This window comes from Ahaetulla prasina, chromosome 1, assembly GCF_028640845.1.
Source record: "Ahaetulla prasina isolate Xishuangbanna chromosome 1, ASM2864084v1, whole genome shotgun sequence".
Classification (NCBI taxonomy): domain Eukaryota; kingdom Metazoa; phylum Chordata; class Lepidosauria; order Squamata; family Colubridae; genus Ahaetulla; species Ahaetulla prasina.
The window spans coordinates 262,263,626-262,282,498 of NC_080539.1; the positions used below are offsets into that span (position 1 = coordinate 262,263,626).

Sequence of the window (18,873 nt, forward strand, 5' to 3'; positions counted from 1 at the left end):
CTCCAGGTCTCTAATCTCTCTCAAAAGAAAGGCGAGACCAGCAGAGTTGCATTGCAGGGGATATGCCCTTCAAAGGGCATGAGCCACAGCAGACAAGACACACTGATCTAAGTAAAGGTAGTCCTCGACTTAACGACCACAACTGAGCCCAAAATTTATGTTGCTAAGTGAGAAATTTTTTAAAGTAAGTTTTGCCCCATTTTACTATATATTTTTTTTGGGCCAGATTTGTTAAGTGAATCACTGCAGTTGTTAAATTAGTAACACTGTGGTTAAGTGAATCTGGATTTTCTCATTGACTTTGCTTGTCAGAAGGTCACAAAAAGTAATCACTTGACCCCAGGACACTGAAATTGTCACAAATATGAACCACTTGTCAAGCATCTGAATGTAAATCCCATGACCATAGGGATGCTGCAGTGGTCACAAGTGTGAAAAATGGTCACAAGTTAGTTTTTTCAATGCCATTGTAACTTTGAATGGTCACTAAATGATATGTTGTAAGTTGAGGACTACCTGTAATAGAGCTTGAAGCATGCCAACTAAATTCTACTTAACTCTATTCCTATGAATGTGTGTATTTTATTGAGTTTATAAACTCCTCCAGCCCCAATAGGCTCTGTTTTAGGCCCAGTACTCTTCAACATCTTCATCAATGACTTGGACGAGGGGATAGATGGGGAACTCATCAAATTTGCAGATGACACCAAGCTGGCAGGAATAGCCAACACTCCAGAAGATAGGCTCAAGTTACCGAAAGATCTTGACATACTTGAACATTGGGCGCTATCTAACAAAATGAAATTCAACAGTGTGTTGTGTCTTGCCCGCTCTCACAGCAGCCAGGGCCTTCTTATCTGCTCCCGAACATGGAGGAATGTATGCCTCCCGGCCCCAGTCCTGGCTCCATGCCCAGACAAGCTGAAGAGGAGGGGGCACCTCCCGGTCCCAGCCCTGGCTCCATGCCCAAGCAGGCTGCAGAGGAGGGAGCACCCCTCGGCCCCAGCCCTGGCTCCATGCCCAGGCAAACGGAGCAGCTAGACCCCTCCCCCTCCTCCACAGCATGTGAGCCTGAGGAAAGTTTATTTCCAACAGCTGCTGATTGGAGTGACCCTCGCATCAGAAGACTGGATAGGCGGAGGCAACAGAAGGAAGGGAGGGGCAGGCCTTAATGAGTGCTGAGTCATGGAGCCACACCCCATGGCCTATAAATTCAGCCCTCGGCTGGATTACTGCAATGCTCTCTACATGGGGCTGCCCTTGAGGTGCACCCGGAGGCTGCAGTTAGTCCAGAATGCAGCTGCGCGAGTAGTAATGGGAGCCACTCGAGGCTCCCACGTAACACCACTGCTCCCTAGTCTGCACTGGCTTCCTGTGGTCTTTTGGGTACGCTTCAAGATTCTGGTTACCACCTTTAAAGCGCTCCATGGCTTAGGACCCGGGTACTTACGAGACCGCCTGCTGTTACCCTATGCCTCCCACCGACCCGTACGCTCTCACAGAGAGGGTCTCCTCAGGGTGCCGTCCGCCAAACAATGTCGGCTGGCGGCCCCCAGGAGTAGGGCCTTCTCTGTGGGAGCATTGACGCTCTGGAATGAACTCCCCCCTGGCCTACGTCAAGTGCCTGATCTTCGGACCTTCCGTCGTGAGCTAAAAACATATTTATTTACTCAAGCGGGACTGGCATAATAGTTTGATTTTATATTGGGGTTTTATTAATATTTTAAATTTTAAATTCATTTTTAACTATCAGCCGTTTAGTAATTGCTATATTTTAATTCCTTTTAATTGTATATATCTTGTATTTTATTTCTGGCTGTACAGCGCCCTGAGTCCTTCGGGAGAAGGGCGGTATAAAAATTTAATAAAATAAATAAAATAAAATAAAATAAAAATAAAGGATCTGCTTTCTGGCAGTCTCTGAGTCAGGCAAAGTTGAACTTATCTTGCTGAAGTCACTTTCTGGTCTCCTGCCTGCTCTGAGGACTTTGCTAGGACTTTGGGCAGAGCTGCAGAGGCAAGCCTGATTCGGATTTCCCTGACCCGGCTGTCAGCGGAGGAGTGGGACACGACACAGTGAAAAAAGTAAAGTTCTACACTTAGGCAAAAAAAACAAAATGCACAGGTACCGTATATGTGGTACCTTGCTCAATAGTAGTACCTATGAGAGGGATCTTGGAGTCCTAGTGGACAACCATTTACATATGAGCCAGCAGTGTGCAGCAGCTGCTAAAAAAGCCAACACAGTTCTGGGCTGCATAAACAGAGGGATAGAATCAAGATCACGTGAAGTGTTAGTGCCACTTTATAATGCCTTGGTAAGGCCACAATTGGAATATTGCATCCAGTTTTGGTCGCCACGATTTAAAAAAGATGTTGAGACTCTAGAAAGAGTGCAGAGAAGAGCAACAAAGATGATTAGGGGACTGGAGGCTAAAACATATGAAAAAGAGTTGCAGGAACTGGGTATGTTTCGTTTAATGAAAAGAAGGACTAGGGGAGACATGATATCAGTGTTCCAATATCTCAGGGGTTGCCACAAAGAAGAGGGAGTCGGGCTGTTCTCCAAAGCACCTGAGGGTAGAACAAGAAGCAATGGGTGGAAACTGATCAAGGAAAGAAGCAACTTAGAACTAAGGAGAAATTTCCTGACAGTTAGAACAATTAATAAGTGGAACGACTTGCCTGCAGAAGTTGTGAATGCTCCAACACTGGAAATTTTTAAGAAAATGTTGGATAACCATCTGGCTGAGATGGTGTAGGGTTTCCTGCCTGGTCAAGAGGTTGGACTAGAAGGCCTCCAAGGTCCCTTCCAACTCTGTTGTTATGTTATATTATGTTATGAACTGAGACTTGGAAGCGTCAGAAATCAATTTGCCTTTGGGAATAGATACATGAGGGAAGGGCTGGATCGGACAAAAAAGAAAAGTTATGTATAACGCCATCATAATGGTTTGCATATATCAAATACATCTGAACATCCCTAATGTCATTGTGTGTCAGCATTCCAGAAAACCCCCCACTCCAAGTAAAACTCCGAAGCAAGCATCTTTCAAAGTTCCATTTAGTAGAATACATAAACTGGCACATCTGGGAAAACCCAAATCTGAGAGGTCCAAGTTTCCCCTCAGTAAATCAAAAACCCCAAGACCATCCCCTGACTTCGCAGTCAATAACAGGCTCCAATCACCAACCATCCCATCGCGAGACAGCACTCCGACCACTCCTCCAGATCCAGGATCGTCCTGACCTTGACCAACAGGAAGAATGTTAGTATGTCTAATGGCAACCCCTCTATTAAATTCCCCCCTCCTACTTTCCCATACATGAGAAATTGGCAGCACAGAAGCTTCCAGACTAGTATGGCTTCCAAAGCTGACAGTGTGTCCCATGAGAACGTTCATATGATACAGACCTACTCCAGTAATTTTAATGGGATTCTTTTCTTAACAGCTCAGAAGTGTGTGTGTGTGTGTGTGTGTGTGTGTGTGTGTGTTTGTATTGCCCTCTACATCAGTGGCCCCCAATCTTTTGGGCACCAGGGACTGTGAAGAGAGGTTTTTCCTCAGACTGGAGAGGGCATGGTTTCACATACTCCCTGCGAATGGGGCTTCATTTGTTTGCGCAGCCTGGTTTCTGGCATGCTGTAAACTGGTGCCAGTCCACGGACTGGGGGTTGGGGACTCCTGCTCTACATAATATGGGATTTCTTTTTCCAAAATGTGTTTGCTTACTATGGATTTCACTGGAACTGCTCTCATCCAAATCGGTTTTTTGCATGAAAAAGATTTTTTTCTGTATCACAGGGCTCTCAAACTAATCCTTAAGCAACCTTATATAAAATACAATCCATTCCTCAGTGGTATGTTTCAGGCTGCCTTACTGACTGTCCCTTGCTAGAATCCCAAGCACTGTAGGAATGCAAACACTCTTCTCTTTCCTCCCAGTTACCCTGGAGAAATTAGGCATGCTGGTTTCTGATTTTGCCTGATGCCTCTCATGCCAAATTATAAGTGCAAAAGTGTGCTGGATCAGGCGTTTTTGTTGAGTGCACTGCTGCACGATAAAGCATTGCACAGTTGTACAGTGGGAAGATTCTTAAATTATCTTAAAGGCAAAAAACTATCTTGTATCATCCCCACTTTGGAAGACCACCACTGTTCAAGTTTCCTGGTTACTTAACTGAGTGAGAAGAACTTGGGAAGATGGATTTTGCTGTACTTTTCCTGTCTCCGAGATCAGCCTATTTCCTCCTTTCTTCTTTCCTTCCTTTCTTTCCTTTAATTAAAACACCAGAAGAGCTGAGAAGAGGAAAGTGGAGAAGTTGGAAAGTTGAAAAATAGAACCTGTTTCAAATGTGGCAAGGTAGGACACTTATTAAAAATTGTCATAATCACTTATGTCTTTTATATAATAATAATAATAATAATAATAATAATAATAATAATAATAATAATAATAATAATAACAACAACAACAACAACAACAACAACAACAACAACAACAACAACAATAATAATAATAATAATAATAATAATAATAATAATAATAATATCAGGATTTGAGAATCGAATTGCAGAGACTCTGGCATAAACCAGTGCAGGTGGTTCCAGTGGTACTCGACACACTGGGAGCTGTGCCAAAAGACCTAGGCAAGCACTTAAAAGCAATTGGCGCTGACAAGATCACCATTGGTCAGCTGCAGAAGGCCGCCTTACTGGGATCTGCTCGCATAATTCGCCGATACATCACGCAATCCTAAACGCTTGGGAAGTGTTTGACTAGTGATCTGTGATACGAAATCCAGCATAGTTATCTCGTTTGCTGTGTATACTATCATTTTGTGTGAATAATAATAATAATAATAATAATAATAATAATAATAATAATAATAATAATAATAATAATAATAATAATAATAATTGGAACACAATACCCCGGATATCACTATTGTGGAAAAGAAAAAAGTGTGGATAATCGACATTGCTATACCTGTTGACAGCAGAATTGATGAGAAACAACTTGAAAAAGTCACCAGATATCAAGATTTGAGAATCAAATTGCAGAGACTCTGGCATAAACCAGTGCAGGTGGTTCCAGTAGTGCTCGGCACACTGGGAGCTGTGCCAAAAGACCTAGGCAAGCACTTAAAAGCAATTGGCGCTGACAAGATCACCATTGGTCAGCTGCAGAAGGCCGCCTTACTGGGATCTGCTCGCATCATTCGCCAATACATCACACAGTCCTAAATGCTTGGGAAGTGATCTGTGATACGAAATCCAGCATAGTTATCTCGTTTGCTGTGTATACTATCATTTTGTGTGAATAATAATAATAATAATAATAATAATAATAATAATAATAATAATAATAATAATAATAATAATAATAATAATAATAATAATTGGAACACAATACCCCGGATATCACTATTGTGGAAAAGAAAAAAGTGTGGATAATCGACATTGCTATACCTGTTGACAGCAGAATTGATGAGAAACAACTTGAAAAAGTCACCAGATATCAAGATTTGAGAATCAAATTGCAGAGACTCTGGCATAATCCAGTGCAGGTGGTTCCAGTAGTGCTCGGCACACTGGGAGCTGTGCCAAAAGACCTAGGCAAGCACTTAAAAGCAATTGGCGCTGACAAGATCACCATTGGTCAGCTGCAGAAGGCCGCCTTACTGGGATCTGCTCGCATCATTCGCCAATACATCACACAGTCCTAAATGCTTGGGAAGTGATCTGTGATACGAAATCCAGCATAATTATCTCGTTTGCTGTGTATACTGTCATTTTGTGTAAATAAAATAATAATAATAATAAAGTTAGACCTTCTAAAATGGTGGAAGGAAGGAAGGAAGTAAGTTGAGATTGCCTGTCTGTGCTTTGGAAAAGCAGGTGCAGCCAGGCAGAAGTCTCTCTTTTGCAAAACTATAGCAAAAGTCACCTTACCAAGATCTTCTCACTCAGCTAAGGAAGCAGGAAATCTGAGAACTGATCTCTTCCAAAGTGGGGATGATACTAGCTAGTCTTGCCTTTAATATCACTTAAGAATCTTTCCACTGCACAACTGTGCAATGTTTTGTTATATAGCAGTGCTCTCAACAAAAGCTTCCCAGTGTGCCTTGGTCTTCCTCTGCAATCTTGGATTCTTGCACCCCAGTCCTGGATTCCACTTCAGTCTTGGATCAGGTTTGGCTCATAGAATCATTCAATTGTCAGATGTAAGACATTTTAAGAACTGCTACCAAAACTGATTCTTTCCCAGCAAAAATCTCAGAGAGTTCTTTTTATCAAGATTTTTTTTTTGAGATGAAAGGGATGGGCTTACATGAGTTCAGCTGCTGGATTATTTCCCATTTAGAGCCAGTAAATCCTTATTTACATCCCATCCTAGGAACTAGTATAGGTAATCTTTATGATCTGAATTTGAAGGTCTATTATTTTCCAAATCTGTTCATAGTCTTTAAAAAATTATTTTTTATTTATGGCCATTGCTCTTTCTCCGCTAGCCTGGAAATGGGGAAGTAGCCGGATATCCATTTCCTCCCCTTTCACTCTTGCTGTTTCCCTTCAGTTCTAACTTTGTTTTTTAAAGTTCAGGGTGTCTGTTAATAATAGGAGTCTTGTTTCCAAGACAGAAATTTCCTTCTTACCCAGATGTTGTACCTTGCTTCCTCTTTCCTTTTCTTCATGCAAGATCGCCCCGGCTTTGCGACAGCTCTCAATGGCTGACTTCCCAGCTGTAGAGTTGAGGGCTCTTCGCCGGTGCTACAGAGAATTTGCAACTTCCCTATCCAAGCCAGCCTGTGCCCCCTTTTTTCACCATACTTTTGGGTTGGCTATGGTCCACTGTGGACCCCCAAAACAGCTGAAATGTTGTCACTCACCCTAGAGCTCCAAAGTTTGTTTCGTACCACCATGTCGCTGCCCAGGCCGCCCCTGAATTTGAACTTCTGATGATCATCTTCCCACTCCAGTCATATGAGTACAGTTCAGGTACTTGGCAGCTGGGCAGCATTTATGGCTGTTTGCCGTGTCCCTTGTCAGGTGACCCATTGGTTTGCTTAACGACAGTGTCATTCAAACACTGTGATGGCTGCTTAACAACTGCTGCAAAAAAGGTTGTCACATTGGCTCAGTCATGTGACCGGTTTGCTTTATGACTTCATGTGTTACAACCATCATGGGCAGGCTCCATGACAATTGTAACTTGAGGACTACGTGTAAGGACATGGGTCTTTGATAATGGAAAAGCTCATAGGTGAGTGTTGAAATAATGATTTCCTGAATCTTTGTCAGTGTGGAAGTGAATCAAATCTGAAACCCCATCTTCTAATGGAATATGCGGTTTATTATGGGGAAAGAAATTATGTGGTTAAACAAATAATAGTAGAGTAAGTATTCTGATTGATTTTCTAAAATGGAATACAATATGCACTTTTAAAAATTAATTTCCAACCAGTTTGGAGAGGCAGATGAATTATAGACATATCTTTCATTGTGTGAGTTGGCACTTTCAGGAAATCTTCAGCTTTGATAATGGAATCATGTTGTATAGGTGGTATTCACCTGTACCTATTATTTTCCTTCCTTTATGTAGAAAGGTGATGCAAGGTTCTTTATTATCTTCCTATATAAATAATATTGGTGTCTTGTGCGATTTGTGCTGTCATACATGATTTGTGAATAACATTTGATCTTCTTGGCGGAAGCCAAATGTTTCCAAAGGCATTTATTGACTTATAAAAATCAGAAGCACGCACAACATTGAAAGATGCAATTTAGCCTGCTTCTTTGTTGTGTATGCTTGAGCTGCCATAATACCTACTAGTACTAATTGTATAATGTGTACTAATACTTTGAATCTGTGTGATAATTCATTGCATCCACATAGTGCAGCAATGCTTTAGCTTCTTGGAACATAGATGTCCTGTTAATGCAAATTGTATGACATGACCTCATTGTGCTTCTTATTTCCCAGTTTAAGGCCTGTGAACTGAATCCATTGTTTTACAACAAGAATAATTGATATTGAAATGTGAAGGTTTGGGGGCCAAGGAAAGAACTATGGCAGGTTATGGATGGATCCCATGCCTTGCAGTGCCCTGATATCCCTTTAGTTTAGTTATTAAGGATTTTCTGTGGATGGGAGAAATTTTGTTTGGTTTACATTTTGAATGAATCTTATGAAATTACTGAAACCAATATATGAACAGGGACAAAATCCATTTGTCAAAATGTTGTGATACAGTTCAAGAATTCATATGAAAATATATTAATTGTTGTTGTTGTTTCTTTCTTTCTTTCTTTCTTTTGCCTTGCCACGCCTGTTGCAAATTTGTCCATTCCTTTTTGGGTGTATCCTATTCCTGCTATAGAGAGCTAGTTTGGTGTAATGGCTAAAGAATCAGGCTAGAAACCAGAAAACTGTGAGTTCTAATCCTGTCTTAGGCACAAAGTCAGCTAGGTGAGTGGGATCCAGTTACTTTCTCTAAGCCCCAAGTTTACTCCAGGAAAGGGATACTACCCCTGTCAAATTGATTGCCCTTTAAAGTTTATACATTCTGGGAATTTAAAATAAAATGTCTTCTATAACCATAGAACCTATCTTTCCAACAGTTGTGTGTCAGAGAATACTAAGTAGAGAGACTTTTAAAAAGAACGCAAGTGATACCTTTCCAAGAAAAGTAAAGGAAATATTGGAGTTAGTGAAATTCATCTTAGAAAGGGTTTGCTCCTTGGCCGATGACTATCAGCCTGCTATGCCTGCAGCATTGCAGCAGGCTAGCACTCTGTTTCGGCACCTCCTCATTACCATTATATGGGACAAATTATGCTTCTGAGTTCAAATTCCACTTTGCTTTTCATAGACCAATCCATTTTCATGGGTACTTCCCAGGTTGAAATGTAATGCAGTGAACTATTAGTGTTTTTATAATTAGTCCATTGTTCTCAGTTCACTAAAAAAAATACCTCTAGGGTTTAACAGTAATGGGAATTATGCAATATTCAATCAAGATACAAGCACTGCTTGTAATTGTATGGCAGCTCCATTAAAGGCCTATTATGAGCTCATATGCATTTCTTCGGAAATCTCTCTGTGTGTACGTGTGCATGTGTGTTTTCTTCTTATTTCATGCGCGCATGCACATGCACACTAATTACACACATGCACGCATATAGAGGTAGTCCTCGACTTGCAACACTTCAATTAGTGACAGCTAGAAGTTACAACGACACTGAAAAAGTGGCTTATGATCATTTTTCGCACTTATGACCATTGAAGCATCCCTGTGGTCACATGATCAAACTTCAGATGCTTGGCAACTGACTCATAATTATGATGGTTGCAGTTTCCTGGGGTCACATGGTCACTTTTTGAGACCTTCTGACAAGCAAAGTCATTGGGAAAGCCAGTTTCATTTAACAACTAACTTATCAACTCTAGTGTTAACAACTGTGGCAAGTAATGTCATAAAACAGGCAAAACTTACTTAACAAATGTTTTACTTAGCAACATAAATTTTGGGCTCAAATGTGGTTGTAAGTCAAGGACTATCTGTATACATCATCTATCTATCTATCTATCTATCTATCTATCTATCTATCTATCTATCTATCTATCTATCTATCTATCTATCTATCTATCTCCAGATCCAGATCCAGATCCAAGAATTAGAATAATGTTATTATGACTAGTGAAATAATGTTATTATGGCTTGGGAAAAGAACATATTTACAACATGCAGGTGTATAAATGCCTAACTTTTGTATTCAGAGAATCATTACTAATGTAAAGATGAAGTCACAAATCTGTATCACAACTATTGTCAATTAGGCAGCTGACCTGGCATGTATAACTGAGAGTTGGACAGTCTCTGTGTCTCTGTGTGTGTGTGTGTTTGTGTGTGTGTGTTCCACTCTCTGAGATAGACTCAAATGGTTGTGGACTGGGCACTATCCACAATCCCAGGGCAGGGTGACAGGGTGGCACGTTATCTGGGAAGCCCTAATAACGTTCAGAGGTTCTGGGCTGCAGATAGTTGGATATAAGATCAACTTTGTTTGAAGTTGGGCCTTAGGGTGGAAGCTGGTCTTTCAGAGAGATTGAACTGTGTTGCTGAGCTGGCAGTGAAGTCTCCGAGACTGATAGTTCTGGGAGACTTTAATTTGCTCTCATATGGTATGGAGTCTAAAGTAAGACTTCCTGGCCACCATGACATAAGTTATTAAGGACCCAGCACACGCAGATGGTTACACTAGATTGTGTTTTATCCTGGGACACTTGCAATATGATCTGAAGGTGGAAGATATTGACATCTGTCCTTTGTCATGGTCAGATCATTCTCTGGTTACTTTTAGCTTGCTGGTGCTGCCCTGTTCCCTGCTGGGAAGTAGGACCTTTTTAATCAGTCCACCCAAGTAACTACCCAACCTGAATGGATATAGAGAGTGCTGGGGAGGAGTTCTGGGGGATCTGGTAAGCAGTTTGACTGAGACCTTAATCTCCCTGGAAGGAGTGTGTGATGAGGGCCTTCAATCAGATGACTCCTATCTAGTAGCTTCTACCTGTTCAATTTATTCTGCGGGGTTCCCTGGTTTTCTGAAGAACTTCAGGAAGTGAAGTGACAGAGGAGAGACTTATAGCACTATTGAAGACAAAAAAGCAAGGCTGACTGAGAATATGAAATCACAGTTACTTTTCTGCTCTTATCAAATCCATGGGCAGCAAGTTGATCTATGTTCTACTGAGAAGGGATAGTCCTGAGAATATCTACACAGCTGCTGTGGGGATTATTAATTTGGCAGATAAAGTTGCCTTAAGTTAGATTCTTAACTGGGCAAGTCCTGATGAGTTAGCCAAGGCATGGTCCATCTTGTTATTATCTCTGAAAACCTGTTCTTTCCCCTATTATGTTTACTTTTGATATCGTTTTTAGGCTCAGTATTTGTTTATTATTTGCATGCCACCAAAGTCAGTGTTGCATTGAGTAGCCTATAAATCTAAATTATCTATTGAATTTATCTCTCTCTTTCTCTCTCTCTCTCTTTTTATCTATGTTTGAAAAAAGGAACTAGTTAAGTATTGAAATTTTTTTAAAAAATCAACATGGTAATGAAATCTGGGAAGTCTGCCTTTTAGCATTTGAATACTATAGTTAATATATTTTGGATGGGTGAAGACATGAGTTGTTGCAGTCAGCTCTTGCATATTGGTGTAATTGTGGCTATTTTTTTATGTTTTCCAAAGTTTGCATGTAAGAGGAAGTTTAATTTTTTTTCTCCCTTAAAATGTTAGAGCTTAAGATGTAGACTGGTTCAACAAACTCCTTCCTCCCCTCCACTCCCCTATTTATTTTTCCGCAATTAATTAGAGATGCCCTTAGGAAATAGGAAAAGAAAAGGACAGGGATGCATGCAGGTTTCCAAACAAAAGGATTGTATCCCGTGGCATCTTTCCATTCTCAACTACCTCTTTGATCCAGAAAAATGGAATAAAGAGAGATTATTTATTTTTTCTACTCACCAGGAGAAAATCAGAGCCACTGTGGCTATTAAAGTTGGATTAAAGGTAAAGGTAAAGGTTCCCCTCGCACATATGTGCTAGTCGTTCCTGACTCTAGGAAGCAGTGTTCATCTCTGTTTCAAAGCTGGAGAGTTAGCGCTGTCCGAAGACGTCTCTGTGGTCATGTGGCCGGCATGACTAAATGCCAAAGGTGCACGGAAGGCTGTTACCTTCCCACCAAAGGTGGTACCTATTTTTCTACTTGCATTTTTATGTGCTTTTGAACTGCTAGGTTGGCAGAAACTGGGACTGCTTAGAAAATCCAGACTGTTTTCCCTCAGCCCAACCTACCATATTAAGAATTGAAATGAGGAACAATCTCATATGTAGCGTATAATCTATTAAAATAATTGAACTGAATACTTTGTCTCTGGTGCAAAAGCTTTCAGTGTGCATGCAAAGCAACAAAATAATGATCATCATCATCATCATAATATCAATAAGAAGTGGGAGTAAAGAATATAATAAAGATAAATAATAATACTACAGCCATACTACATGGGTAAATACACATAGACATTAGACAGCACTGTGAGAATTAGATATTCAGCAGAGAATCAGTAGATAGTTCCCTTGACAGTTTTCCCCCTTGTGCCATCTCTCTGCTGAACACTTAATTCTCACAGTGCTGTCTAATATCTATGTGTATTTATCCATGTAGTACAGCTGTATTAATATCTATGTGTATTTACTCATGTAGTACAGCTGTATTGCATGCCAGAACAATACAGTTGTTCTGGCATGCAATACCCTATAGTGTTGTCCTGAGGGAGCAATTGAATCAGTTTTGTCCAGGATGAGAGGGGTCTGCAGATACAGTATCTTCTCAGCTTTCCTTCTGACAATATACGGGTCTTCTGTGGAAGGCAGGCTGGTTGTGATTGTTGTTTCTGCAATCTTAACTATCTGTTGGAGTCTATACCTGTCCTGTGTGGTTTGCTGGACCAAACCAGACTGTTATAGAAGTACGGATGACAGACTCAATAATTCCTCTGTAAAATGGAATCAACAGCTCCTGGGGCAGTCTGAACTTCCTGAGTTGATATAGGAGGAACATTGTTTGTTGTATTTTTTAAAATAATGGTTCTAATCTAAGGGTCCATTTCAAGTCCTGGGAGGTTATAGAACCCCAAAACTTGAAGAACTCTACTGTTGACACTGTGCTGTCAAATATAATAAGGTGATCAAATAGAAGAGTTCCTCCTAAAATCCACTTTCTTCTCTACAGTTTGAAGCATGGTCAGCTTCAGATTGTTATGGATGCACCACAGGGCCAAGTATCAAAGATGGAATGTAACTATAATAAACGACTGAATGAAAAGAGTCTCTCTTTCTCCCTTTCTTGCAATCCTGTATTGTTCAAAGAGGCTTCCAAGCATTGACATTATGTGTAGCCATTGATCTAGCGTATTAGAAAATGAGCACCCATAAAAATATATGTACCATTAATATAATGACATTGAATTATTTAATAATATAATCATCATTAGCATCGCATGAAGAGGCATAAGATGTTTGTAGCCTTACCTATAAGTAAACTCTTTGAATCTAGTGACTTTCTGGGTAAATATGCATTGGATAAGCCTTAGTTATAGTAACCAATGAAAAAAGCAATGACTCCAACTACATTATTAAAATTCTCCAGCTCTCCTAGAGTGAAACGTATTTGAAATGACTGTTAATGTGATTCAGAGCAAGAGCTAACACAATAGCTTTTATTTCTGAATTTGCACATTGAGGCTGATCAACTTAAATTTACGTCCCAACTGTATTTGTTATGCATTTTCAATTATTTTACTTGACGGTGATCAAATACCAGAATTGAAATGTGAAACAAGGGGAGTCAGTGGCTGATTAGTATAAATGCACTGTTACAATGATGCTCCTGCAGTACATCTGTAAGAGTTTTTGGTCTTAGAGCTGTATCCTGCGATTTTTAAAGTACCTTTTCAGCATGACATCTAAGGATGTGCTTGTTTAATAATCAGCTGAGGTCTAGCAGCAGTGCCCTTATCTCTAACAGTTATACATCCTTCCAGTTGGCTGAGCATCTAAGTTCTTTGTAGCAAGAGCAGCCTCATTTTCATAACCACCTTCCATCACCATTGCCTTCTGCCTGTGCTCAGATTTAGCTGTCTTTCTTTCAATTGGTTTATCTGTACATAATAAGGTTTCTATCTGCAGAAGTGGATTCTAGCCCAGAGAACCACATGCTGTAGTACATTTGTTAGTTTTTGAAGTACTGCAAAATATATTTTAAGCCCTGGAAATAAGAGTTTTATAGCAGCCTAAGTTGGTTTTACAATCTTCCTTTAAACACTACGTTAAAAAGTGTGTTGCTCATCATATTTGAAAAGAAATATATTTTAAGAGTCCTTCACCTTTTTCAGGGCTTTCTGCCCCATAAAACTCAACTACCTCATCTAATATTGTTCACTTCGATTTAGTAGGCACATTGTTGTCTACGAGCCTGGCTGCAGTGCACGTCATTCCACATTGTTCACACTTGAAAAGTATCTTATGCACATAACATTCTTGGCAAAATATTTTGTGTGTGAACAGATGTTAGCATATAATAAATGTAGGTAGATTCCTTACTATGTCTGATGTGCTTTATTTCCTTGTTGTCATCATGTAACATCTGCTAAGAGCTAAGCAGGGCCAAAAATCCTTTCTCTAAGCAACTTGAAAACTTGAATTCACCAAATTCTACCTAGTAGGCAATAAAAATATTACATGATGTTGTAATTATATATTTCCTGAGTTAATTTATCTCTTAAAGAAATTAGCTTTTCTTTCAGGTGATCGCTGTTGAACTGCAAATTTAAAATTGGAACTTTGGGGCTGAGAGCTTACTTATTGGTCTGTGATTAGCAGAAGAGAATTTAACATTCATTTCTTGACATAGTAATCAAGAACTCAAGTATGTCCAGGCAGTTTTGATTAGCAATGATCCTCGGCAACAATATGCTGTTTTCAAATTCTTTTGTATGATACCTGTTGGAGATAGGGCTACCAGGTAGATAATGTGAAGGCTTTTAATTTCCTTTACCAATAGAAATGGGTTCTTCATACCATTTCAAAACTTGATTAGTCATTTTATATATTGAGAGGTTTCTTTTGCCTCAACCAGTATCCCAGCCAAACACAAAATAAATGAGTGTTAAGGGTGACTGTCAACATATAATTGCTCTTATAGGAAAGCCGTAAAATACTGTAATTAAAGTTGTTAGTTGTTACAAGAGCAATTAACAATACAACAGACCTTCCACTCTTGAGGTCAGTTTATTGGCACCACTTGCTATAGCAGAAATGCAGTCACAAATGCTATTCTCACTTGACAATTTGCCTTTTCGAAGTTATGGTTATTATATTCTATTAATACAGAAATATCTGCATTTCTTTCCTTCTGTTATCTCTATTATCTTTCCTGTAGAAATACACCAGTCATGGGACTGGTGGGACATTATTGCTGTGATTTGAACACTAGTCCTGTTTTGTCTCCACACGTGGCTTCTGCATAACGAATGATAGACACTTCCTGTCTTAAAGAATCCTCAGTCTAAATATAACAAATAGGCAAGAGCGAAATGACTTCCCTCAGGCCATGCTGCAGCCTGTGGCAGATTAAAGCTAGGATTAGTTGTGTAGGCTTGTACAAGCTTGGCATGTCTGTTTTCTATGTATTGTAACCTGATTTCTCCAGTTGGCCTTGGGACATCTAAATGATTCATAGAAAAAAAAATGGAATAAATAGGCTTCCAGTTTGCAGAAACTTTTGCTAATGTGAACCTTTATATAAACTGGAAGGCTATTCTAAGGTTCCTGTGAAACATTAATCTGAATGCACAGATCCAAAGTGCTGTTATGAGGCCTCAACATGGTGAAGGTAATAAGTATGCACCAAACACTTATTTATTTGTTTGTTCGTTTATCAGATTTATTTGCTGCCCATCTCACAGTTCCGGCGACTATATATTCTCAGCAGAATCATTCAAGGTTTGAAGGTCATCCCAGCTGACCACTTAAAGCAAGCAGACCCCAATAATGGGCAGCAGTTACATAGGAAGAGACATGGTTATATAAAGTGTACATAAAATGGTGTTGAATGCAGACGAACACCTTTCTTATAATGGCAAAGACATAATGTAGCATTATGCTGGGGGAAATGCACTCCTGTATTTTAACAAGAAAATCTGTCAAGTTTCTAACCAAACTATGCCATCAAATTGGGAGAAAGTTGCAAATTGGAGGAGATTAATCTATATACTAATCTATATATTAATACCAAAGGGAAAAAAATGACATGTAACACAGTGGTGAAATGCAGCCGGTTCTATCCAGTTCGGGTGAACCAGTAGCACCAGTATATCATGTCCCGTTTTTGACACTCTGCGCATGTGCAGAAGGTCCTGCGCATGCGCACGCTCCCATTTGCAAAGGTAGCGAAGATAAGTGGATTTCACTCCTGATGTAACATTGTGTGCAAACTTTCACATAATATCCTTAATTTCAGATGCCATCACAAACATGCTGAGGATCATTCAACAGAAATTAGAGCTTGACATGAAAAAGGGAATGCCAGATATTCCAGTTGATTTTTGAAAAGACCAAGGAACAAGAGACCTTATGACTGATGTTCACTGGATAATTGGGAAAACCAAACAATATATTAAAAAAATAGTCAATATATGCTTCAGAAGGCCTTTGATTTTGTTGATGGTGTCAAATTGCGGAATGTCTTTAGAAAATGGAGTTCCATACATCTCATTACCCTCATGCAAAATCTGTACACGGATCAGAAAATGACAGTTGGAATGGATCACAGCAAAATAGACTGGTCAGCAAAGGACGGAGACAAGGCTTTATATTCTTTATGTATTCAACCTATGAGTTGAATAAATATTGAGAGAGGCTGAGGTTGAAAAAGATGAAGCAGGTTTAAAATTGGAGGAAGAAGCATCAATAACCTGTGCTGTGCTGATGACGCTACTCTGATAACTGAAAATGCAAACAATCTGCAAGAGCCAATAATGAAAGTCAAGGGGCAGAGTCAAAAAAAAAAAAAAAAGAGGGGGGGGAGGGCCAAGATTAAATATAAAGAACAAACAAATGACAGTCAGTGCAATAACCAGCCATCGAACTGACAATAAAGATAGGGAAATGCTGGATAGCTTCTGCCTTTTAGGATTAACTATAAACAGTAAAGAAACCAGCAGGCAAGAAGTACATCACAGATTAGCACTTGGTAAAACAGTAATGAAATCTGCTTGGATTTCTGGAAGTACCTTTATGTGTATATATTTAGTAAGGTGATGTAACAGAATCTTGAAAACTTGTCATAGCAATTTTCCCACTGAACTTATACCTACGTTAATTAAAATGGAGTTGCTTTGAAAATATTTTTTGTGCTTCTATCATCCCTGGCTGAGATATCTCTTTTGCAATGACTTTTCTTCCTTCTTTGGTTTTCCATGTTTTTTTAAGACGGTCCAGCATATTTCCCCATATTGTTCAATAGTCAGATGACTTCTGGCAGAGGTCATCTGTTGATTTGCAGTGTTCTATCTATTTGATGGTGGCAACATTATTATATGCACAAAGATGGAATGATTTGGCATGATCAATTATGGAGGAATGGTTGCTGAAATTGACAGAACCTTGTGGACTTTTTGCATAAAAAAGAAAATGATTTGTGATTTGTTGTTAGAAAGTAGAGGTTATAATAAGAAAGAATAGGTTATAGAAAGAAGAGAATTATTATATAATCTTGAACAGGAAATTGAATAGAATAGAGCTGGAAGGGACCTTGGAGGTCTTCTAGTCCAGCCCCCTGCTCAATCTTAGAAAAGTTTGATTTGAATTCTATGTATGACTTCCAAGAGGAAGTTTGGAAGCCAAGTCTGTATATATTCTTTATATGTTCTGTTCTTTTATTTTTCTTTTTGCCATTTTTCTTTGTCTCTTCTTTTTTGTTTCTTTTCTTTTTTTTCTTTTTCACATTTACTATATATTTTTTTGAAATATATTTCCAAAATATAAAGTATGTTTGATACTTTATACATAAAATCTTTTAATAAAACTATTTTAAAAATCATTTTTGTATATTTTTTATTATGGGTTTTGAATGGAAGATAAAAACTAACAAGAAGTGGTATAAAATAAAGAAATAAAAAAGAAAAAGGTGAAATGTGCAAAAAGAAAGAATGAAAAGAAAGAAGTAACTTTCCATTTTCTTTGCATCGAATATAAATACAATTACAAAATTACCTTTAAACGTCTTTTTCTTCTATCTATTTTTCCTAATCATCAAAGCCATAAATGATAAGACCATTTTTTTTTCTGTTTCATACAAAAAAATTTACAGAGGAAAAATTAATATGTTGATGATAATCAATATAAACTGGTATCCTAGACGTTGGGCCAGAGATGCTTCAGAGGTCCTTACGTTATGCTTGTGATGGGTTCCCATCAAAAGACAACTATTTATCAGTGATTGATTTGGGTTGATTTTTGCTCCAACTGTGAGCTCTGGACAGGATCACCTTCCGTTGGAGGGAAAGCTCTGTGACTTGGATCGACAGGTCCTGATCAAGGAGCAGGTGGAGGCTGTGGTTAGGGCCTTTTGTACAGTTTTGACTGGGTTATTATTGTGCACTTTTCTAGAGCAGAAACTCATATGCCAGCACCCCAAAATTGCACTTCTGCAATATACTCTATAAGGAAGAAAACCTTTGAGCAATACAGGTAGTCCTTGCTTAATGATTGCTCTGCTTAGTGACTGTTTAAAATTATGACAGTAAATCTACAATTGGTCCTCACACCTATGGCCATTGCAGCATCCCCAATCACATTATGGCCATGTGATTGAGATTTGGGCACTTCACAAACAGCAGATGTTTACGGATACAAATACATATAATTAATTGATTGTTTTTCCTATATTTATGAGCATAATATAGTGAAGTGAAGATTATAATAAAGCTAGACTAGACTAGAAGCAATAGTGAAACATAAAATTATCTCTTTTCAACTGCAGTGAGAGTGCATTGTGTTTATGGATTAGAAAATGAAGACAAAAGTATGAGATGACTTTTGATATACCTCAGAACATTTTTCAAGAAGAAAGGGGTTGAATTGGACCAGAAAAGTTATGTAGAGGGAAAAACCATTCATAATTAAGCCATAGGCCATCTGATATTTATTGGTGTCAGGCCTGCCCTAACTTGTTCCCTTAGCAAAGAATTTGTATGTTTCAATTTGTAGTGAAACATATACTTTTACTTAAAGTTAAGTGGA

At 39.0% G+C, this 18,873-nt stretch overlaps 1 protein-coding gene across 10 annotated transcripts in view; it reads left to right on the plus strand.

The window, feature by feature from the left end:
- Positions 1–18,873, plus strand: part of TSPAN4 (tetraspanin 4) — an 827,759-nt gene that overhangs the window by 452,124 nt on the left and 356,762 nt on the right. The window contains exon 1 of one of the 10 annotated variants that reach the window (XM_058157434.1): positions 4,345–4,365. The exons of the other annotated variants lie outside the window; for them this stretch is intronic. Coding sequence (XP_058013417.1) covers positions 4,356–4,365 — 10 coding nt within the window. The 5' untranslated portion in view covers positions 4,345–4,355. Of the gene's footprint in view, positions 1–4,344; positions 4,366–18,873 lie in introns of those variants that run through there. 10 annotated transcript variants of the gene reach the window in all.